The sequence below is a fragment of the Lepisosteus platostomus genome, chromosome 23 (assembly GCF_059453375.1).
Source record: "Lepisosteus platostomus isolate fLepPlt1 chromosome 23, fLepPlt1.hap1, whole genome shotgun sequence".
Lineage (NCBI taxonomy): Eukaryota > Metazoa > Chordata > Actinopteri > Semionotiformes > Lepisosteidae > Lepisosteus > Lepisosteus platostomus.
In genome coordinates, this window is record NC_142633.1 from 5,819,325 (window position 1) to 5,844,487 (window position 25,163).

Consider the following 25,163-nt stretch of genomic DNA (forward strand, 5'->3'; position numbering starts at 1 on the left):
ATTAGTTAAAAAAGTTTCAAAAATCCAATAGATTTCGTTCCACTTCACAATTGTGTCCCACTTGTTGGTGATTCTTCACATAAAATAAAAAATTTATATCTTTATGTTTGAAGCCTGAAATGTGGCAAAAGGTTGAAAAGTTCAAGGGGGCCGAATACTTTCGCAAGGCACTGTATTTCTAAAGCTGGACTGACATCAATCCACATAGCTGCTGATCAAATCCATCTTAATGTGGTAACTGCTGATGTATCAAATTGGTCAATTTGCTTGCTTTATTTAATGGAATAGCATACATTCTGACCATGCAGTTTTCTAAAATAAAATTATTCCCTTCCAATATCAGGTTTTTGCACTGTCTTATGCAGAATTATGGTACAGTATTGTTTAATCGAATTGATAATTAATTAGCGGTTGCAGTAGTTTTTGTTTGCAGTAATGAGTTTGGTTTTAACTATAGGAAAACTACCGTTTTGAAAATACTACTGCTTTCTTACATGGGATGTTACATTGCTCAGTCCTGCCAGCTCCCCCTTGCTTCAGGTGGCGATGAGGTAGCTCTGCTCTGCCTGGTCTGCTGTGCAGTGTGACTGATGGCACAGAGTGGCTGCTGTAGGTCACTCAGGTGGGGCTGATTCCCTCCTATTTGTAAAGTGTTGTGGGATCCTTTAGGATGAAGAGTGCTATATAAATAATAATAATTCTTTACACATATACAGTAGCTATTTTCTGGACACTCCACTCAAAGCGCTTTACAGGTAATGGGGATCCCCTCCACCACCACCAATGTGCAGCATCCACCTGGATGATGCGACAGCAGCCATAGTGCACCAGAACGCTCACCACACACCAGCTCTCAGTGGGGAGGAGAGCAGAGTGATGAAGCCAGTTCAGAGATGGGGAGTATTAGGAGGCCATGATTGATAAGGGCCAATGTGGAAATTTGGCCAGGACGCTGGGGTTACACCCCTAGTCTTTTTGAGAAACGCCCTTGGATTTTTAATGACCACAGAGAGTCAGGACCTTGGTTTTACCAATTCAAAGGATGGCGCCTTTTTAAAGTATAGTGTCCCCGGCACTATACTGGGGCATTTGGACCCACAAAGACCACAGGGTTGGCACCCCCTGCTGGCCCCACTAACACCTCTTCCAGCAGCAACCTTAGTTTTTGCAAGGTGGTCTCCCATCCAGGTACTGGCCAGGCTCACACCCGCTGAGCTTTAATGGGCTGCCAGTTGTGAGTTGCACAGTGAAATGGCTGCTGGCCATAAATGCAAGGGATTAAATGTATAAATTGGTCAAAGATATGAATGATCGGGGAGACGGAATGATTGAATAGCAGAAGCCAAGCAAATGGTTGTGTGTCGATTTTTGGAAAGAAAAGTATGAATGCAATGAATTAAATTAAGTAAACATCTACAAAATTCAATATCAACTAAATCAAAAATATTTGGCATAAGCCAACATTACTTGACATACTGGGCACATGACTTAAGCGCACAGTAAAACGTTTTAGAGCCAAAATAGCTGCTGATCTAACCATTTTAACAGTGTCTGTTGGAAGTACTATCTGAGATACTATTTAGAAAGGATTATTGACGGATTTTTTAAAATAAGCAAAGTAGTGAAACTCTAATCACATTTTGCGTCCTGTAATCTCGATAGCATCCTTGAATTGAATAATTGCTTATAATCGTGTTTAAGGGACTGCATGACTTTTCACTTGTAGCTTAAATTCTCAACCAAAGCTAGAAAACATATCATGATATCTGCCATATCATGAGGTGGAAATTCATCCTGACACAGTGGGTGAACTACACTATAAACAGGAAAATGACCCTGAGGGGTTAATGGCCTGATTTTGTTGTAAACTTTCTTCTATTTCTGTAAGCCAAGACATCCTTCTTCTGTGGGAAACGTCATGTAAAATTGCCTCAAGGGGCAGCTTCCCCACAGGGGAAAGCCGTTACGATGTTGTGTTATTTATTTGGAGGCCAGGAGGCGTGACGCCGTCTTTGTCCCCCAACTCTCTTCCCAGCAGGCCTGGCCCTGTCATCCCGCACGGGCAGCCAGAATAACACCTCGGAGGCCATCACCCCCACCACCCCCACCTCCAGCAGCCAGAGCCGCCTGGGCGGAGCCTCCTCTCCCAACGTCAGCTCGGGGCTGGCCAGCGGCCCGGGGATGGAGCCGGCCAAGAGCGGGGGCCTGTCGGGCCTGCTGGGGCCGCCGCCCAAGGGGGAGCGCGGCCGGAAGAAGATCAAGGCCGAGAGCCCGTCGGGCCCCCTGCTGGTCGTCCCGTACCCCATCCTGGCCTCCGGCACGGACCAGTCCACCGTCACCATCGCCGCGAAAGAGGGGAAAACGTACAGGTTGGAAAATAAGCGGTAGAGTACCACTTACAGAGTACACAATACCGTGATTCACTTCCTGAATTTTGCCATTTCCCGTTTTTTTTTAAGTTTGCCTTTGTTCTTTGGGTCAAGGCTTCTCCAGTCCTCTGGGAATAAGATGACCTTTTCTGTTCTGGTCTGCTGGGCGCTTGTGTCCCCCTCTGCTGATTATCTCAGCAGAGACCCCTAATTTCTAGCTTTTAGAACCAAATTAATCTGTGACAGAAATCAGGGTGGATGTAATGGATTCCAAAATAGAAACAACAAGAAATGATTCACCTGGCTAGGGACCAGAGCTTATCCTGTAGAGTCCAGGGCCCTCAGAATTAACAGTTCATTTCTGCCAGACGCTAAGAATCACATTACTTTTCAGTAATTACACCAGTGATGGCATCGGTTAAGTCATTGAGATCTTGGTTGGAATGAAAACCAAAAGCTGCTGTAAACCCAACAATCTTCAGCCCTGTTCCTGAAGAATTCCAACCTATTTGGTGTCTTAGGTCACTTTAAGTTGAGAGGTTTTAAAGTCTGGAAGCCACAATTGAGAGTTATAGATCAATTAAGTAAATAGTTTGTTCAGGTACACAAACTCTTTTCCCTGAGAGTTGAAGGCCTTTCCCAGTTCTTTGCACAGTAATCTTTAAATTAACTAAACAAACAACCCACTTGCTAATTTGATCGCAGTTACAATATTCTAATTGGAATATTGTGAATCATCGACTCAATTGTTACTAGTAAGACCTAGCAAGAATTAGATCCCTTGATTTAATTTAAACATTTCATATAGGTGAAAATCTGTATGTGGATTAATGCAAAAATGTTTGATTGATGTTTAGTAAGTGCCTTGTTTTTGGTGTTAGTATCTTCATTCAAACTAGACTGGCCTTATATAAAATCAGTCATCTGTTTTCTTTTAATTATATAATGAGATGTTTGCTACCCTGGAGGGAAATTTGTTGACGATTTTTCCTTACTTGCGTGGGAATGTTTCACAAGGTGATGACAGAGAAAAACAATACTTAGGTTTGTTTTTCAGGCAGCTGTTTTCAGATTTTTAAGCAGACTGATACAAAATGTACTTGAAAGTGTTTTTTTTTCCCTAGAGGGCTGGAGCTCTGAGCCACAATAAATAGTATTACTGAGTATGAAGGTTGAAAAGTACTTCAGGTCACTGAATGAATAAGCCTTTATTCCTTCAATAGCTACAATGCTTAACCATTTCTGATTAAAAGCACAGACTTATGGAATAGGGCTACATTATTTGTCTGAATTAGTACTCCACAATCTGGATGCTCAGTCTGCTTTTTCTGGCATGCCTTCTCAATTCCTTTGGCAACAAAGAAGATATTTTCCCTCTGGAAAAGGATCTTTTTTGCATGTGTTCCCATCTGTATGTAGCAAGCCTGTGCTTACACTTAACCTTGGAATGAATTTTGCTGTTGTTTGGGAAATAAGCTGGCTGTGGTATAATGGTATAATGCCTGTTTTTCTTTCTTTTTCTCTTTTTTAATCTGTGTAGTGGTTGCATAATTTTGCTTTCTGGTCTGCGATTTAAATGGTCATAAATCAACACGCGAGTTAGGTGTGATGTTTTTGGCACCGTAGCTACTGAGAGACATCAGTCTCTTCCTACATGTTACCTTTCTTCTGATCTTGGCTTCTGAGTTCAAAGTCAGAACTGGTCCGTCTTGGCTGTAACTTGAAAATCCTTGCTGCAGGTACAGTATATCTGCATAGACTTAATTCTGCAGAAGTAAAAAGGAAACTGTTTCTGATTGACCCTTTCCTGGAGCAGAGGTTTTAGCCCTGTAGGGATGACTTTCAAGCTCGGTGTGGGGACACTTCTTTCTTGCTGAGCTCTTAAAGAGGAACCGCAATGCTATTTTACGTTTTGGGGTTTTTAAAGAATCGGCATTGAGTGCATTGCAAATCACATTGAAAGTACAAAGTACACAGTAATGTGTACAACCTCCAGTCTACATCACAAAGTGGCTGAAAACTCCAGGTATGTGCTGCGCCGGATTGCCGTTATTGTCTACGAATCAGAATGAGGCAACAAAATTTCCAGTGACGTGAAGTGGCCTTTTACATTGTAAACAAGCAGGCTTGTGAATCTTTCAATCCAATAGAAATATCGCTCTTAGTCGTACAGTAAAACCATATTTAGTGCACATCTTAACTTAGGTCTTAAACATAATTCCGATATAAATGATCACGTAAATCGTGAAGATTGTTTTCTGTTTTTCTCTCGAGCACTGATGTCACCCTCTCATTGCGTTCTCTTTTCATTGGTCGCTTTATATGGGCAAAAATGGCACCTGGTAGGAGCACAAGTTTTGGTTCAGTATCTGAAATGAAAATATTTTCCTTATTATGAATGGTCAGGCTTCATAATCTTGTAAAGTCAAAAGCAACAAAAATTGTGTTGCAATAAAACACATGCTTTACAACAAATATTCCTATTGTATTCATTAGTTTCTAAACTGTTATTAAACTGACACATACAAGGAGACATATTTTAGATACATTATCTAGACTGCTGATCTGAATGAGTGCAAATTAATTGAATTCAGTATATCAACTTTGAGATGGTTTTGCTGACAAATACTACTTTCTTCTTACCTCTGCATGCAGATCACATTTAAACATTTCTGCAGCTCGTACATCGCACTGAATCTTGTGAGAAATTAGCTGATGATTCCAACATCACTGCCCATGTTTATTACCCATCTCATGGCTAATTGAATATCCCATGGACAACTAAAGAGTTTGACTTTCTGATCTGATCCTCAGTTTTGACCACAGGTCTTCACAGACATATGCTAGACAGTGAGCCATCATTTAAAAAATATACATGAGTTGCAAAAGCCAAAAAAGGATTAAAGTTGTTTGAAGACCAAGATTCCCCTTTTGCTTACAGGGAATAGCGAGCAGGAAGGGTCATGTTCTATCGCAATGCGAGTGAACTCTCGCTCTTGTCTTTGGCAAAACCGGCAGTCTGCGACATTATGGCAACTACACAAAATTCACGATCTTGTACTATACCGTTAACTAATTTATTTTGTCACCGAGATGTTTTTATCCGGACTGTATTTCCCCTTTGAATCAGCTGTTTTAAACTGTTTCAGCACCCATACCCTCCTTATTGTTTCCAACTGCTTCAGCACACAGCTTCTCAAGACTCTTCTCGATGTGCATTTGAGAGTTTGCTCTCTCATTTCTGAAGCAGCAGCTCTTCATAGCTCTTAATGTCAATTTAACAGCGAGAGGTGAATGAAGGGATTTCGAAAACCTCAAAACTTGGTGCAGGACCAATAAATTACAAGTGGGTAGCTGCGTCAGCATGCGTAGGCTGCAAAGGAACAAGTAATAGGTTTATTCCATGCTGAAAAAAAGAAGAAAGAGAACACAACGTTTCGGAAGTGGAGCCTTCTTCAGGTGTGTAAGTATAAACGTATTACTTGTTCCAATAAATTACAATTTCTTTATCACAAATTACAAGTCAATGAAATGGCTTAGTCTGTGAATAAGAACTCAGCTCTAACAAAATATAGTCAAAATATAGTTCCTGGTCTTGAGTTAGGATCCCCTGATTTACAGTCTTAATATTGCTGGTTCAGGTCTGTGTTACTGGGGTTGGTTTAGCTTAAGTCACCCTGTTCAGTGTTGAGCAGAGCCTCTCTGTACTGATGTCAGGGAAAGACGCTGCTCCTTGAATCAGAACTGATTGCCTGTATGAATTGAGGCACATTGGGCACAACCTGATACCAATCGTTTAGTTTTCACTCCTGGATCTTGGAAGTGAAAGAAGGAACTGAAAGCCACTTAGACATAGACTGTATTCCTGTGAAGCGAATCCCATTGTCTTCCAAACCATATCATCTCTTATTGTAGAGAGCTTTGCTTCCACAATAGACCAACACCAGATTAACTTGGTCAATTCATTCTTTATAATTTCTGGTGTACTCTATATTTTTACAACAAGACGTTCCAAAACCTGTGTAGTGTTTGTTAGTTAATTATAATATGTCCATTAAGGTCTCACTTAAACTGAAATGATAATTTAAGCATTACACCTTAGCTAAATTTGCCAATGGACTGGTGCCACATCCAGGTTGTACCCTGCCTTGCGCTCATTGCTTCCCGTGTAGGCTCCAGCTTCTCACAACGCTGTATGGTATAAAGCGGTTTGGAAAATGACATGACATGACCTTACCTTAGCTAAATTAGGTTTTATTAATGATCCCATGCAATAGTGATAATATTGGGCTTTAAGAACAAGTCTTTCCTGGATTTGATGAGCTATTCCAACGCTATGGAAGGTGGCAGTGAGAGGATACAACAGGCCAGCAGTAAGATTAAAAACAAAAACTTCCAGCTTTCTAAATTAGCTACCAAATGACCAGGTCAAACAGACAGGAGGTTGACCAGCCTCCTGTCTGTTTTCTTAAATTCCTAGATCGTTCCTCGGGGATTAGGGATTGTGGAGCAGTTTTCACCCAGGATAGTTCTACTTAAAGGAAAACTGAAGTCCCAATTTCTTAATTCAATCTCTGTAACAAAATAAATGCATTGATGTTATAGAAATATTTTCAAAATTTTGAATTAAGCACAAATGATTGAGCTTTGTGAAGGTACTATAAGTCACCCAGTTGTCGGAAACTCGTATTCAAGTTTGCATGAATTGTGACCTGGCTGTTCCTGCTCTCTAGTCACTGTAATAACTAATGTAATGTGATATATGAGCAAATAAGTACAGGTTATGCAGCAGATATTTCACCGCAGAAATGTTCCAATGTGATCTACATGTAATATTTGTCAGCAAAACTGTCTAAAAGTTGAAAGCAGTTCTATTGGATTAACTGCGAAATTGTATATGATTAAAAAGGATGGATTCACAAGCTCGCTTGTTTACAGTGTAATAGGGCTGCTTCACGTCACTGGAAGGTTTGCTGCCTCTTTCTGAATCACAGAATATGGCGCTGCACATACCTGGGAATGTAGTCTATTTTTATGCAAGTTGGGGTTACTACAATCTTTTTCCATTTTGTTTTTATTTTAAAAATGCACTCATGAAAGCTCATTCTTTCTAACCCCAAAATATAAAAATTGCACTGTAGTTCTCCGTTAACTGATAATCTCGTATCAGTGCGTGTGCTGGCATGTGCATATTTATAAGGATTTGCAAGCTGTTACCATTATGTTTGCGAATATAAGAAAGGTTTCAAACGTCTTGAGGCTATTTATTATTTAGCTCATCTGGCCCATTTGGTAATTTGTAGTTCATTGATCCAAGGATCATCAGACCATTTCTTAAAGGAAGGCAGGAAACGAGGTATCGGCTTCAACCACATGGCTGGGTGACATGCTCTGTACACCTACGACCTTTGGGGTAAAGAAGTGGCGTTTTAAAACAAAAGGGGTGTTTTTATCGGTCTTCGAAAGGATTCAATTCTAAAAGCACACATGTATGAAAATGGCAAGGAAAATGCACAGGGTGCAAATTAAAGTAACCTCTGATTCTACAAGAATACAGGCAGGGATGGAGCTCTGGTGCAGTGAATGCTTTTGGTTGCCAGAAAGGAAATCACACATTTCATGCATTTAGCGACCAAAGCCTCAACTTGGATGGCAGGATGGCTGTGTCTGTCAGCAGGAGCTGTATGTGAGACTTTAATGAGAGCAGGTGAGATTCGTACAGTTTAATAACGGGTGTCATTAAAGCTGAAAGTCTGTGCTCTGCAGAAGTGATGCAAAGCACTTGCAGGTTTCTTCTCCATACCCTGGGTTTAAGCCTCTATATTAGACACTTCCACATGCTTGGCTTGTAAACCCACTCCTTTAAATAGTGCAAAGATCTGCAGGCAGCTACACACCCAGTATTCTGTGCAGAAGGGGTGTGAAATCACCCCACTCCTTCCTGTAATTGCTGTAATTGGGGTTTGGAAAGTGAGTACTGTCTTTCTTCTTAAGGGAACGAAGCAGAAAATATTGAAAGTCCTTTTTGCTTTGTAAACCACTGTAGGAAAATACACCCAATTCTGAAACAAGATCTGTTGAATACGAGTCATAGTGAGTTTTATACCAGCTCTGACTTTCAAGAGGTTTTTTTTTGGGCAACTGAGTGTTGGATTACAGGGGGAGTACAGTATTTACCCTGCAGGGTTCACATTCGTGACAAGATGCAAGATTAGTGCTACAATTTTGGTGCATTTCTGAGTGTGATTTCTGAAAGTGCTTTTTAATTTCCAGGGCTTCCCTATTTGACTTAGTTGAAAGGAATTACCCCAAATTCCTTTGCAGAATATTGACCTTTCATTTTCTAACCTATCAAAGTGGAGTGAAGTTGTGTTGGTAAAATTTAGATTTTCTACAGTTTTAAAGCTCATAATATTTTATTTTAGATACATATGTATTCTATGTATGAAGTGTGTAGATATACGGAAGAATGGACCTGGAGGAAGGGATTAGAGCTTAGTGCCTCATTTGGGACATAGCCCTTCACTGACTTACACAGGAAGCTCTGCTTCCTACTTTTCAAAGTCTTACCTGAGCAGTTGTCTTCCTGAAACTGGTAAGGTGACTGAGAGCTGCAGCTAATTGCCTCCAGAGCTTTCTGAGGAATGCAGCCCCAACTGGACTTTGCTCTCAGAGTAGATCAAAGTATAGCTCTGTCAATTAACAAGTAGAAAAACTAATGGAAAAGTGTTCACAGCAAAGCCTTTTTTAGGACTTCCAGTTAACATGGCACCACGAGTTGTACAACCATGCACAATGTGTCTCTGTCCTTTTTAGATGAAAGCCACTTGTACTAATAAAAGAGGTCAAACCAGTTGAACACTTAAATAGTTTGTGCTTTTTTGTTTGTTTCTACTGTTATCTGAATACTGAATGTAAAACATGTTAGTAAACAGATTTTGCTTTCGAAATGACAGAACACTTTGGGTCTCACATAAGCAATATGTCTATTAACTCAAGAATACAAAATACTTTTAAGCTGTAGTTTCTGCATGACTGTAAAAAGTTATGAATGTACAGTAGGGTCTTGACATCTGCAAATTTACCATTCACAGATTTGCTTATTCGCCATTCCTTCTGGCCGACAGAGTTTTAGATGGAAGAAAAGCAGAGCAGGATGAAATTGAGCCAAAGGGAAAGTGCAACTTTCAAATCAGCCCAAGATGAGACTCGGATCACGTGAAAAAATCTAGCTCGCGAGTGAGCCTCCACCTGCCTGTTGACCAAATACCAACTACCATCATCCCTATCTCAACGTGTAAATGAAAGCTTGCGGTTTTGTGTTGCCGGCTGGAGATGACATTACAGGCTCACTGACAGTTTTATTGCCCATTCCTTTACACTGGGGTGAGCTAATGGCAGACAGAGAGAGAAAGTGCAGGCATCCACTGCACGTAGAGGAGGGATTCATGTTGTTTATTTTACCTGATTACTATAAGTCTGTGATTATTGATGTTTTAACTGATCAGTGTATTTTAATTAGTCCAATGCATTAATAATAATAATAATTGCTTACACTTATATAGCACTTTTCTGGACACTCCACTCAAAGGGCTTTACAGGTAATGGGGACTCCCCTCCACCACCACCAGTGTGCAGCCCCACCTGGATGGTGCGACGGCAGCCATAGTGCGCAAGAACGCTCACCACACATCAGCTATCAGCGGGGAGGAGAGCAGAGTAATGAAGCCAATTCATAGAGGGGGATTATTAGGGGGCCATGATTGGTAAGGGCCAATGGGAAATTGGGCCAGGACGCCGGGGTTACATCCCTACTCTTTTCGAGAAATGCCCTGGGATTTTTAATGACCACAGAGAGTCAGGACCTCAGTTTTATGTCTCATCCGAAGGACGGCGCCTGTTTACAGTATAGTGTCCCCGTCGCTATACTGGGGCATCAGGACCCACATAGACCGCAGGGTGAGCGTCCCCTGCTGGCCCCACTAACACCTCTTCCTAGGTGTTAGCACTTTAATCATCATATAGAGGAGGGATACGTGCTTTTTAACCATACATACTATATACTGTAGTACATTAAGCAAAGGTATTGGGGCGGACTTAGTTAATGTGAATTTGGCTATTTGCGACAGTTCTCTATAATGAATCCACACGAATGTCAAGACCCTTCTGTATTTAACTTCTTTGTAAAGCAGAAAACGTTCACCCAGATGAGCGTACATTTTCAGCAGCTTGGTTATTGATACGCCAGTGTTCAGGATAATATGACTAGCAGAACTCTGTTCATGGTTGCTTTTTTTTTTACCTTTTCATTGGCAGCTCAAGTCTGATTAGGGATTATCCTAGGAATCAATTTTTCTGCAGGAAAATGTGTTTTGCTTCTTGCCAATAGGCTGTGCTTTAAAGACAAACATTTGTTAGTGTGTACATTCATCAATTCCTCTGGCTGAATCAATTTTAAGCTTGCATGATTTCCGCTCTAAAAATGCTCAAGCTAAATTCCGCAACCTTTTTTCATCACTGCATTATTCTAACAACAGATCCAGCCAAGCAAAGAAAGAGCCTGTTCATCTACAAGCTCTCTCTCCAAACTTGGGTGCTATTTGTGCAGCATGTAAAAATGCTTCCAGTAATGTACTGAAACCAAAATAGTAGTTATAAGATCTGGAAGTTTTGTTGTTCTTCTTCCTTAAAAACAATTGAGAGTTTTTTCTAAAACTAAAATTGGAATGGGAATGTTTGTGTCAGTGGGTCTCTCCGGCCACAGAGAAGGCAAAACCTTAACTACTATTTGCAGAAGTTTGTTAAAAAAACTTTTGCATTGTATTTTAGGAATGAAACTTCACCGAGCTGTTGCATTGTGGTATAAACGACTCCTCTGCCCTGTCCACCTAGGTACCGATCTTCTTTTAACAGATCACAGGCCACACAAGAGTGTGCAGCAGGTTTAGCTGGCAGCTGCAGGAATCTGTATTGCCAGGAGCTAAGAGAGCCCTGGCTGACTTAGCCCAGTCCCAGCCCCTCTCAGCGCTCAGCCAATTGCATGTTGCCACTTGGGGATTCTCAGTCACAGTCGGGTAGTGACATGACCCAAGCTTGAACCTGGCTCTCTCAGAGATGATCACAGATCCAGCCTGACTTGGACTAGCACAATTGACTGTCGAGGCCTTCGGAAGCTCTTATAGAATAATGGATTTCATTTTGTAATTTAGCTTGATTTTAGGTTTGTAATTAGTTTTGCTACTAATAGATAATGTCCCCAAGCTACAGGATTGAGGCTAAGGGCTGAGTAGGCTGAGTTATGTGTTCAATGACTAGCAGGTAAATCTGTCATTCTTTTCTGAACTTTACTTGTACCTTGAACCTTGAACAGTGCAAGGATCTTTCAGCATCCCTTGAAACTTGCAATCTATCTTCCATGCTTTCACTCTGGTCAGGCTCTCATGTCTCCTACCTTGACCATATTTCGTCACATGGTTCGTGATATCTCAATCAACAGCTTGTAAAGAAAAAGATAACTTAAATGTTTTCCTTTAGGTGGGTTGGAATTTGAACATTTTGAATGAAGTTTTGACATGAGGGTGGGATTATCAGTTATATGGTCAAATTATACAGTTCAGGGATCTGGAGAGCCACAGGGTCTTCTGGTTTCTGATGAATGACTGATTTGGATCAACTGACTGCTTGACAAAGCCCAGATCAAGCTGCTTGTGAGACCTGCAGGGCTGTGGGCTGTCTAGAACTCGGGCAGAGCTCGGCGCGACGTCCACAGCTGCGGGGCAGGCTCGGGTTTATGTCATCACTTACAGCTGCCGGGGGTGGGTTGTCACTTGTGTTCCTGCAGGTGTAAAGTGTGCCCCCTGACCTTCTTCACCAAGTCGGAGATGCAGATCCACTCTAAGTCGCACACGGAGGCCAAGCCCCACAAGTGCCCACATTGCTCCAAGTCCTTCGCCAATGCCTCCTACCTGGCCCAGCACCTGCGGATCCACCTGGGCGTCAAACCCTACCACTGCTCCTACTGCGAGAAGTCCTTCCGTCAGCTGTCGCACCTGCAGCAGCACACCAGGTGAGGGCACCATGTTCCCCCCCATTCCTTGGGGTTGCTGTCCAGATAAACAGCAACATTTTCAAATGGGCAGCCTTACACTTTCCCAATGTCTGCAGGTGTTTTAACTGTCTGTGTGTCATTATTAAGCATATAAGTGAAGAAACATTAAAATGTCAGAATTTGGATGTTGGTGAAAGAAGAGCTGTTTATCCGTGTGCACACGGGAGAGCAGCTTGCAAAAGCTAGTCTCTCTGAACGGTTATAAAGTTAGTCTTTTCATACAGTGTAACAAATAAAGTATTAGCACATACATCATATGACTTGCTAACTGTCGACTCAGTCCTTTCCATTCTTATGCTGGTCTAACAGAAAAGACCTCCTTATATGGCATTTTGCCAGAACGCAGCATTCACGAAACAGGATGTTACAAGTTCTGCGTAGACGTTATGTGAAATCATGAAAGTACAACACTTGCTATGCGTTTCCTGATGACAGGCTACTAATATGCAGCTTAACCTGCAGGAGATAAATTGTTAAAAGCATTTATTCTAGGAAGTTGTCATGTCACTGCTGGAGGTGGTAACGCATTCATGAAATTAATACAAGAGCAGGCAGATAAATACGGACAAACTGTAGCCTGAGCAGGAGGCACAGTGTTTGCTGCCAGTAGTGGAGACAGACAGGCTCAGTGAAGGTGAGCATTGGCCAGTATGGTCCAGGTAAACAGTCCATAGACATAAACCAGGGCAAGCAAAGTTCAAAACCAAGAGACACAGCACAGAGCACCAGAGAAGAATCCAGATATTGAAGTCAGGGTGAAGCAGGGCCCAGAATCCAGGAGGCAAACAGAGTGAGAACTCATAAAATTGGAACACCGCTTGAGACCTAGCTAACTCTTTGACAGAGTTCCTGAGCACTGCCAGATCACAGCTCCTGAAGAGTGAAACACCTGAGGTGGACGTGGTAAGTCATTGCCTCCAGGTGGTCCAGGGCTCCAGTCAAATAGTTATCATGGTAACCAGCACTTGAATGAGTTGTGGCTGGCTGCTGTGAGATATCATGCCCTGGTCATCCAGAGAGATGAGCATGACACCTCTGGCTTGTGTTTTGCTATTTGAGTTTGAAGTAATACACTTGTCCTTTATGGTTTTAAACATTTGAAACTGGTCTGCTTGTAGTCTCCTCTCATCAAAGTTAAACACCTCAGTTCTTTCGGCCTTTAACACTGGGAGCGTATCTGTTGGCTGTTCTATGAACTAATTTCAGAGCAGTGTTGTTTTCTTTTCTTTGGGTGACCCAAAATTGGACACAGATTTTGCAATGTGGTCCTCCTAGTGTATTGTAAATCTTAACATTCTTTCAGTCACCTTCTACACTTGTATCTATATTCCCTAATGTTCTTTTTGCGCTTTTTATTGCTTTCCATAAGTAAGCATCCTGACATTGTGTACAGTCTCTCTTTTCTTTCATTTTTTTATTGTGCAGTTTGCTGCATAGTAAGAGGTGTAAGGGCGCCATCAATGGTAGGAAGAACCAGAACAATTGGGTAACATAGGTTTGGCCTTGGTCTGTCATGGAGATGGAAATACGTTTTTCTTTGGCATTGTTTTCTTTGCAACTAAGCACTAATAGTAACTGCAGCCTTCAGACTGTCGATATGCACTAGTTGGACTGGGACTGTAGGAATGGAGAGTTATTTTCCATGGACTTCTGCCTGGGATCATAAGACTGTCAGGCAAGGCTGCAACCAAAAAATGTTTTTAGTGTCCAGAGGTTGTTAATTTGTGGAGAGGGTTTAGAGGCACAGAGGGCCCCATGTCAGTGTTTTCCCTACAGAAAACAGTTCAAGGTATTCACCACAAATAGAAATCTTACAAGTAAGATTTAAACAGCTGTAGCGGCATGTCCAGATGTTTAAAGCTGTATAACTGGAACCCCTCTAATAATTAATAATATTAGTAATAATAATTCCTTACACTTATAAAGCACTTTTCTGGACACTCCACTCTTTACAGGTAATAATATAAGATAAGATCACTTTATTGGCCATAAACAATTTCTTGTATTAGGAATCTTGTATTAGGAATGTATTAGGAGGTATGTGGGGTATTTCCACATACCCCAACTTGCTCTCCATGAGACACAAAGACAGGGAGAGAGAAGCATGGGGTCAGAGCACAGGGTCAGCTATTTATACGGCACCCCTGGAGCAGCTAGGGTTAAGGGCCTTGCTCAGGGGCCCAACGGAGGAGGATTCCTCTCCCAACCGCAGGATATGAACCGGCAGCCTTCCAGCCACAGGCGCAGATCCTGAGCCACAGAGCCACCACTCTGCCTCATGAGGCGTCTTCTGTGGGTGTGAAGGCTGAAGAAGGATCCACAGCCAAAACAAGACTTATGATATTACCTGGGACACATTACAGACTCTGTATTTTAAGTCGAGAGACTGAGAGAAAATTAGCCGTTTATTACTGACAGAGCTTAGACTGTTCTCCAGCTTGATTCTCCTTAATTATACATTATTTTTTATGCAATATGCACGGTTTTCAGCCACTGTTTCTGATTATCCCCATAAGTATTTGTTTCATGTATTACTTGCTATTTCACAAGCGCCGAGCAAAGGCCTGTTCAGTTCAATCAAGACAAACAGTGGATTACGTAGATAACGATATTATACACTTTCCCAATAAAAAGATCTGCTGGAAGTTGACTGTAACCACTCAACTTTAAATAATAGAAATCTTGAAATTGCTAAAAAGATGTAATTATTGTTCTCAATCTACTGGTGCAAAAATGAGAAATGTTGTTACTTTCCCTTATTTCAAACTCATGTGATTTGTTTGATTTCAGGTGTCCAAGAGATAATGTTTTTATATTAATGGTTACCACAGCAACAAAAACCAATTGTGACTGGGTGAATCCCCAGCCGCAAGACAACATTCAAGTTACTGTTTAACAAACAGTACTAAAACAAAAGAAAACACACCTCTGTGGAATTTTAACACTAATTTGAATACAATGCTAATACTGTTTGCAAATGCTTGGATGCAACCTGAGAACATCTTTTAAACAATAAACGTTAATTACACAGCATTACTATTGTAAGTGCTAGTAAAAATACAATGGAGGCAAGGCAGGAACAAACATTCATTTAACTTAAAAGTAAAACAACGCTTTTTAGAAATAGAACAATGACAGACTGGAGCTGTTTAAACTTGAAATGAAACTAGTATTGCTGCTTTTGTTTCAGACAGAAAAAAAATAAATGTGACGACAGATAATGTTACAAAAGTACAATGCTGAAGCTCTGTAAAGTTGGCCCTCTTCGAATAACACAGTACCTCCCACCACATTGTTTTGTGCCAAATTTGTGTTTGTGTTGTAAAAAATGTCATTATTTTACCAACATAAATACCTAGCTCTGCTTTGTGTTTCCTCAATTGTATTTGTGGATTATGGTTTTACTTCCTGCATGCCAAACCCAGGACTTGTCTGCATTACACATCATCTGCAAGGTGTTTACTCAATCCTGAATTATCTCAATTTTTTTTTGTTTGCTTCTGAAGTGTTTTCTAATCCTCCTATATGATCTATAAACATGACTAGTTTATGAAATTAGTCAGGATCTATATATACATCATTGATATGAAATGGAAGAACAGTGGTCTTATTTGAGAGTTAAGAATAAAAATTGCTTAAACTTATATAGCACTTTTCTGGACACTCCACTCAAAGCACTTTACAGGTAATGGGGACCCCCCTCAACAACCACCATTGTGCAGCTACACCTGGATGGTGCGACGGCAGCCATAGTGCACCAGAACGCTCCCCACACACCAGCTCTCAGCGGGGAAGAGAGCAGAGTACTGAAGCCAGTTCATAGATGGGGATTATTAGGAGGGCATGATTGGTAAGGGCCAATGGGAAATTTGGCGAGGACACTGGAGTAACACCCCTACTCTTTTCAAGAAACACCCTGGGATTTTTAATGACCACAGAGAGTCAGGACCTCAGTTTTACGTCTCATCCGAAGGACGGCGCCTGTTTACAGTATAGTGTCCCCATCACTATACTGGGGCATTAGGACCCACATGGACTGCAGGGTGAGCGCCCCCTGCTGGCCCCACTAACACCTCTTCCAGCAGCAACCATAGCTTCCCAGGAGGTCTCCCATCTAGGTACTGACCAGGCTCAAACCTGCTTAGCTTCAGTGGGTTGCCAATTGTGAGTTGCAGGGTGATATGGCTGCTGGCTTATATACTTATATACTTTGTGTCCATTACTGTTGTTTGTTCTAAAAACTGTAGTATGTTTAATAAGCAAGACCAGCCTTTCTCAAACCATGTTGACCACTACCAAGTATCTGATTTGCTTGTATGTGATCCTTTAGTTTGGTCTAATAATTGTTTCTATAATATGACATATAATACAATTTAGTTATCGATCTGTAAGTACTTTAAGTTCACCCTTCATATGGATCGACTCTACATTCAAAATTGTGCAGTCCCTTCCTTGAGCAGCTGTTGAAGAGTCTGTATTAAAGTCTCATTTTAGGCCTGGAGTATTTATTTATCATAAGTACTTCTGGTACCTGAAATACTTCTCAACGTTTATGATGATTCTGTTTAATACAGAACTTTGTCCTACTGCTGCTTGAGACTTGTTGCTGTCTTCTTCCTTAGTAAACTGAGTGAAATATTAATTTAGTGTATCAGCTGTTTTCCTTCGATTTTCTAGAAGATTCCGTTGTTGTCATGGCTATATTTTACTTCATCCCCAACAGCTCTTTTGTTGTTACTCTTTTGGCCAAGCTAATACCTTCTTTCATTGTACAACTTTTCATTTTTTATAAAGTGCTTTCTTTTCCTCTATATTTTTCCCTAATTACTTGGAGTAATCCCTAAGTAAATCCTATACTCACTTTTGGGAGAACCAGATTTGTTCTGTTTCAAGAAGAATCTCTTTAGTTTCCATCCATTTTACACCGCTGTTATATCTATCCTAATATATTTTACTTCTCTTCAACTTCGTCTCATTCCTCCAAACTTTGCTTTGTAGCATTTGTAAACTTCTACATTGTACTTTGAGCATATTGCTCTCAATTTCGAGACAGTTTGACAACTTAGATGTAAACTCTGCATGCAGCTCACCTTGGAAACTTTCTGCGGTGAAATATTTGCTGCACAACCTGTACTTATTTGCTCGTACATCGCATTTCATCACAGTGACTACTGAGCAGGAAGGGCCACTTCATGTCACAGTTCGTGGGAATTCTCACTCTCGCCAGTTGTCCTAAACCCCTGGTCCCTCACCATGGCGATGTACAGTACTTGCACAAGATCTTGAAATTTGCCATTTTTCTCTATACCTTCAATTAATTTATTTTGTTACCAAGATTGAATAACCAGTCTGAGAAATTGGGACTGCAGTCCCAATTTAAACTATAGAGTTTCCAGATATACAGTTGCAAGAAGACGTTTGTGGACCCTTTGGATTTACCTGAATTTTTTCATTAAGTACTCATACAAATGTGGTCTGATCTTCACTTAAGTCACAAACACAATCTTCTTAAACTAATAGATAGATAGATACTTTATTGATCCCGTGAGGGAAATTGCAATGCAACAGCAGCTTAACACAGACAACACAGCCACAGTGTAACGAATTATATAATAATAGTACAATACGTACAATACAATACAAGAGTTACTCACAGTCCGGACACACAAAGAACAAACTAGAACAGAACAGTACACAGAAAGATCGTATCACACATATGAATATAAATATAGATGTAGATATAGATATAAATATAGATATAAATGTATTGCACAGGTCCCTGGCATATATTGCACAAAAAACGGTTGTAAACGGGAAAAAGAAAAAGAAAGAGAACAGATGTAGCAGTAGATGTGTAGATGCATTCAGTCCAGAAACAGGTCACTGTCGATGTTGCCTCTGCCCAGACGCAAGGTGGATGCGTTGTACAGTCTTATGGCAGAAGGCAAGCATTACCTCCTGTAGCGCTCCCTGTTGCACCGTGGATGAATCAGTCTATTGCTGAACATGCTCTTCATTTCTGCAAGCCTGTCATAGAGGGGATGGGAGAAGCTGTCCATGATGGCCTCTAGTTTGGACATCATTCTCCTCTCAGCCACTACCTCCAAGGGGTCCAGGTCAGACCCAATGTCAGAGCTTGCTCTCCTGATGAGCTTGTTCAGCCTTTTAGAATCCACTGCTCTAATCCCAGAGCCCCAGCACACCACTGCGTAGAAAATGGCACTCGCTACCACCGACTGATAGAACATATGTAGCATCTTACTACACACATTGAAGGACCTGAGCCTCCTCAAGAAGTAAAGTCGGCTCTGTCCCTTCTTATAGATGGCCTCGATGTTCTTAGACCATTCCAGTCTATCGTCGATGTGCACTCCCAGGTACCTGTACGAGTCCACCATCTCCACGCCACTCCCATGGATGTAGACAGGAGTAGGTTTGACCTTTTTCCTCCTGAAATCTACCACCAGTTCCTTTGTCTTTGTTACATTCAGTTCCAAGTGGTTCATCCCACACCACTCCACAAAGCTGCTGACCAGTCCTCTGTACTCCTCCTCCTGCTCACCCTTGATACATCCCACAATTGCAGAGTCATCTGAGAACTTCTGCAGGTGGTATGACTTTGAGTTGTACTTAAAGTCCGAAGTATAGAGGGTGAAGAGGAATGGAGAAAGAACTGTCCCTTGAGGTGCCCCTGTGTTACTCACTACCTGTTCAGACACAAAGTTCTGAAGTCTCACAGACTGTGGTCTGCCTGTCAGGTAGTCAGTGATCCACGAGGTCGTGGAGGCATCGACTTGCATCTCCTCCAGCTTCCTCCTTAGAAGTAAGGGCTGGATGGTATTGAAGGCACTGGAGAAGTCGAAAAACATGATCCTTACAGTGTTGCCAGCCCTGTCCAGGTGTGAGTAGGCCCTTTGCAGCATGTAGATGATCGCATCCCTCACACCAACACTGGGCTGGTAGGCAAACTGTAGGGTGTCCAGTGATGAGCTGACCAGGGGTCTCAGGTGGGATAAGACCAGCCTCTCCAGTGTCTTCATGACGTGAGAAGTCAGTGCAACTGGTCTGTAGTCGTTGAGGACAGAGGGGCGCCCTTTCTTTGGTATCCAGGCATGATGTCTTCCAGAGCACCAGGACTCTCTCCAAGCGCAGGCTCAGGTTGAACAGTCGCTGGAGCACTCCGCTCAGCTGATCAGCACAGGCCCTCAGAACTCTGGGACAGATGTCATCTGGTCCTGTGGCCTTACCCTGGTGCAGCCTCTTCAGCTCCTTCTTCACCTGGTCAGCCGTGATGGTCAGCCTGGGCTGGGGGATGGTGCTCATAGCGCTGTCAGTGTTGCAGGTGTTAATGGCGGAGGTGTTGGAGAGTGGCAGCTGTGGGGGATGGGTGGGTGAGTAGCTGTCGGGGGTTGTAGCTGTAGGCGGCCATGTTTGTGGGGGGATGGAGGAGGTGTTAGGCAGTCGCAGCTGTGAAGGGATAGGGAGCGTGTGGCTGTGGGGGGATGGGTGTTGAGCCACAGAGGACCCAGAATCAAACCTGTTAAAGAACTGGTTCAACTCGTTGGCCATCTCCAGGTTCCCCTCTGTTGCACCCCCAGCCTGTTTGAAGCCAGAGATCTCTCTCATACAGCTCCATACATCCCTCACCCTATTCCTTTGCAGCTTGTCCTCTACCTTCCTCCTGTAGGCGTCCTTGCTCTCTCTTAACTTCTGCTTTAGCTCCCTCTGTACACGCTTGACCTTTTCCTTATCTCCCCTCCTAAAGGCTCTCTTCTTGTCATTCAGAAGAGTCTTCAGGTCACTGGTGATCCAGGGTTTGTTATTGGAAAAGCAGTGTACGTCTTTGGTGGGGATGGTGTTGTCTACGCAGAAGTTAATGTGTCAGTGACACAGTCCACCATGCTGTCTATGTTGTCCCCATGTGGTTCGCACAGCACATCCCAGTCGGTGGCCTCCAAAGCACCACGTAGATCCTCCATAGCCTCCTGAGACCATCTCCTCACAGTCCTCATGGTCACAGGTTGGCGCTGGACAATAGGCGTGTATAGTGGTGTAAGCAAGACGAGGTTGTGATCTGATCTGCCAAGGGGGGGAAGGGCTGTGGAACTATATGCATCCTTAGCATTGGCATATAATAAGTCCAGTGTTTTGTTTTCTCTGGTAGGGCACTTAACAAACTGGTGGAAAGTAGGCAGAGTGATGGAAATAGATATGTGGTTAAAGTCCCCTGAAATAGCTATAAAAGCACTAGGGTGCTTTGTTTGTAGCCTGGCTGTGACTGTGTTTATGACGTCACACGCTACCTCTGCATTTGCCGTAGGTGGAATGTAAACAACAAAAAAGATGGCGCATGTAAACTCCCACGGCAGATAGCACGGACACAGTCCTACGGCTACCAGTTCGATGTCCGGGTTACAGACGCGCTCCTTAACACGAGTATGTCCAGGATTACACCATCTGTTGTTGACAAGCACCGCGAGCCCCCCTCCTTTCCTCTTACCGCTCTCGGTGTTTCTGTCCGCCTGCACCGGCTGAAAGCCGCCGATGGTAACGTTCGAGTCCGGAATAAGTTCCTGCAGCCACGTCTCGGTGAAACACATGATACTGCACACAAACACACAAACAATTGTAGTTCTTCTTATCAATATTGAACACATCGTTTAAACCTTTCTGTCCATTTTTCATGTCTGTAATGGGCTTCCCTGTGGTTGGTGCATTGCTGTATTTATCCTGACTTGCCTTAGGCCCAACTTTGTCCTTTGTTCCATCCTGTAGGATGACGAGCTGACATACTGTCATGACCTCACTGGGAATGGTCCAGTCACTGTAAAACATTAGTGTTCTAATATAGCTGACTTAATGATTTAACAGTGAATTAGTTTAACCTGAGTTACGTACAGTATTTGACTTGCTTCAAGGACAAGGACAGTTATGTAAACACTCTACAGTGCTATTATTAACCAATATCTCCAACATCAAACTGTACTGACTTGGAGTCTGTGATTATTGCTGTGATATTATTCAAAAGCTTACTGCAATGACCTATTCTGTTTGTATAAGCTGGTAATGTAAGGGCAAGTCCATAAAAACGTTATAGGATCTTGTGTTAAAGATGGGTTAGGTTTAGAAAAATGAAGCTTTCCCTGTGAACAGTCTTCACCACTTTACTTTTCCTGAACTTTTTTCTCTGCATTTTTTAATCTTGATCCAGATGGTCTCTTTTTTTCCTTGTTTCTTTTTTCTTTCTCTACACTGGGACATTGCAGAGGACAGATGATTAAACCCATTTAAAACATTAAAATGTCCCTCAAAGCAGTGAAAACATATTTTTTCATAGAACCTAGGATATTAATAATAGATTAACATTCTAAATTGAACTCTTCTTTCTTTACATAGCTCATAGTTTGCTATCTATCCTGAAGCCCTAGCAGCAATTAAAACATCTTTTCCAGTAAGCTAGTCTTAAATGTTATTAATTTTATTTTCTCTGCAGTAGCCTTGCATTGTAGTATTTTCAGCAACATCCCTTTTTAGTTTTCAGACATGAGTTCTTCACATCACTTATCAGTCATCACTGTGAGAAGTATATAATAGCAACTGTTCACTTCTCCTACTCAAGATGATGAGTTCACTATATGGGAAGAAAAGGCGAGAGGGATGGTATTTCAGATCATATTATTTGGAGGATCCTGCCTTTCTTTTGCAACTTGGTCAAGATATTTTATCATAGGAAGTGTAAAAAAAGGCCAGTCCACCACTGATCATAATACTCTCTATGGCTCAATAATGGCAAATTTCTAAAACCTCAGAGGTGCACAGGACAGTAACAGATAGGAGGAAGACAGTTATTAATCTGGCTGTGAGATGCTTGTTGTCCCATCACTTCTCATCTGCCTCTTTTTTGCAGTGTCAGAACAGCTCAGTATCTATTAACATTATTGGCCAGATCATTGCATGAATCCTTAAACAATCATGCCCGTCTTAAAATGTCATCCTTGTTGTCGAAACATCTGTTGCACCAGATCACATATCCGCCACCAAAGCACACAAAGGGATCGGGGACTTAAGATGTATAATGCTTTTATGATGTATGCTCTTGAAGTGTGTTTCAGTTTCTGCCTCAGAGCCTTTGCTTTTGTTATGTACTGTTTCTAGAGTTGAAATGTGAATGTAAGAAGTGGTTACATTCCAGTTTTGAAAACAAATTTGTAAATGCTGATCATTAATCAACTGTGTCCATCGCAACACCTGTGGCTTTAACACAGGTGATACAAGGGCCATTGTCAGGATGCATACAAAGGTTGCTGGCCTATTCACAGTGATCACAGGGATTTGCCCTTTTTTAAGAGGTGAAATGACCACAGTGCATTTTCAGGGATGCTTGTTTTTAATTGGAGTCATTGTTTTCAAACCTGTTGGTAGGGAAATATGTGTGCATTAAGCTAACACCGGGATAGGGTTATACCCAGAAAAGTGCTGTTTCTAATATTTTTATGCCTTTCTTGTTTCTCCCAGAATCCACACTGGTGATCGGCCCTATAAATGCGCCCATCCTGGCTGTGAAAAAGCCTTCACTCAGCTCTCCAATCTACAGGTTAGTCCAGCATGTCCAGTCAAAGTAAGTTCAAAAACAAAAGAATGTGAAATTTTGTGGGCAGAGAGGTGGCTCTGTGGCTAAGGATCTGTGCCTGTGGCTGGAAGGTTACAACCAGAACTCCAGTTCATTACAGACACTCACACTCACACCAGAGCCCAGTAATCCACCAGCATGTCTTTGGACTCTGGGAGGAAACCCATGTAAACATGAGGAGAAAACACAAACACCATGCAGACAGCACCCCAGGAATTGAACCTAGGACCCCAGAGCCATCCATTATTTTTCCCAACAGTACTAACCAGGTTAGTGTCAACCAAGTATTCCATTACCTAATGGAAGGAAATCTGAGAGGCTGCGTAAGGTGGGAAAACTGTGCCTTTCCATGCTCAAATCGAATTTTGTTAAGGAAAAAAAAATGCTGAGCTCAGTGGAAGAATTCCTAACAATTTCCATTGTTAGGGAAATAGCCAGAAAATCTTATGTAAATAAATGTAAACATTAAATGCAGACAGCTCATGTATAATCCTTTAATACCAATTAGGCTTTATACAGTAGTATTGGAATAAGAAACAATTCTTCAGAAAGATGCATGTTTGCAAGTGTTCCTCAAATAAAATCCAGAAATAGTAAACATTCATGATTCAGCAGCATATTGTGTGGGTATTATTATTACTATTATCATCTAGTGATAAGTATTCTATCCAAATAAGGGGTAAGAGTGTTAGAACTGTCCAGTGATTCAGCCTAGAGTACACTTCAGCACTACAGATCCTTAGTTTTTCTGAAGAATTTGCTGCAAGCACTTATCTTCAGAGCCTGGTGGCATTCATCCAGAGTGACTTAAGAAAAAAGTGGAAGAAGTTATTTATAGACCATTTTACAAGACACTCTTAATCGGTCAGGATGTGGAAACAATCTGTTGACTAGGAGATTCCTGTATCACCCAACCAAGTTGTTATGGATTGATGTTACTTTTCTTGCAGTGTATTTATGGAGATGATAATTAAAACTGAACTAAAGGGTTGTCTGTATGATAATATTCTAGGAATATTCACCATGGATACAGGAAAGGTAGTGAAGGCATGGGGTTTAGGCTAGGCCACACAGAGACACCAGGGACAGCAGGGTGGAGTTGATCAGCTTTATTGCTGTGCTGGAAGACCACACTCTCCTTGTATGTTGAATGTTCCTGGCGAAATAAAGAATCTAATGCTTAAACATTATTCTGCATTGTAACTTCCATGTAAAAGGAATTCATTGAGGTTCATGTGTCTTAAGATGGGGCTCAAAAATAAACTGCCCAAACTAGCAGGTTCCTTCTCCAAGGTCACCCTAACTCCTCCATGAGCTCTGCTTTTCCCAGGTCTTTCCAAGAGCTCTGGCTTAGCAACCACAATAGTGGCCCCACTTCTTTCACCCTTATCTCCCAGCACACCGTGAGGAGTCTCCCTCGCAGACCCGTCTCCCCCTCACCAGCCTCTCAGAACCCGTCTCTCACTTAGAGCCTGTCTGTCACTCCAAGCCTCGCACACCTCCAGGAGCTTTTGCTTATTAGATTTCTTTAAACAAAGAGCAGCAGTAAAAGATGCAAACAGCAAATGGTGTTTCTCGATTTCCAGGAGGCTTTTGACCAATTTCCACATAAATAACCAAGTCTCAAATTGAAGGTTATAGGTATCCAAGGAGTTGCATGTATTTGCATTAAGATCTGCTTAATAAATAGGAAACAGTCAATGATTATATTTGCCTTCTGCACAATTTCTTTGATGTAGATGACTGAAATCTCTACACAGATTATAGATAAGGGGTAAATACTCAGATAGGGGTGATAGGAGTACTGGAGGGATTAATATTAGGACAACAGTTGATATTATTAATGATGTAGATCCTGGTATAGTTAAACTAATTTGTGGAGAAAATGAAAATGGATAAAAACAAACTGTATGATCTGTAAAATGGCCAAATACATTCAAAAAGACTTAGACACAAGTTCACACTTGTTCAGCATGTTACATGCAGGTAGTAAATTTCTTTCAGTGAACTTTGTACTTTATGATGATTCTCATTCATGAACCTGGTGACTAGTACA

At 41.8% G+C, this 25,163-nt stretch overlaps 1 protein-coding gene across 11 annotated transcripts in view; it reads left to right on the forward strand.

Moving 5' to 3' along the window:
• znf362a (zinc finger protein 362a) overlaps positions 1-25,163 on the forward strand; it is an 85,199-nt gene that overhangs the window by 53,209 nt on the left and 6,827 nt on the right. For 5 of the 11 annotated variants that reach the window (XM_088616764.1, XM_088616756.1, XM_088616760.1 and 2 more), the window contains 3 exons: positions 2,036-2,384; positions 12,211-12,435; positions 22,993-23,071. In XM_088616764.1, coding sequence (XP_088472890.1) covers positions 2,036-2,384; positions 12,211-12,435; positions 22,993-23,071 — 653 coding nt within the window. The remainder of the gene's footprint in view (positions 1-2,035; positions 2,385-12,210; positions 12,436-22,992; positions 23,072-25,163) is intronic. The other 6 variants (XM_088616766.1, XM_088616758.1, XM_088616762.1 and 3 more) reach the window with 3 other exon arrangements.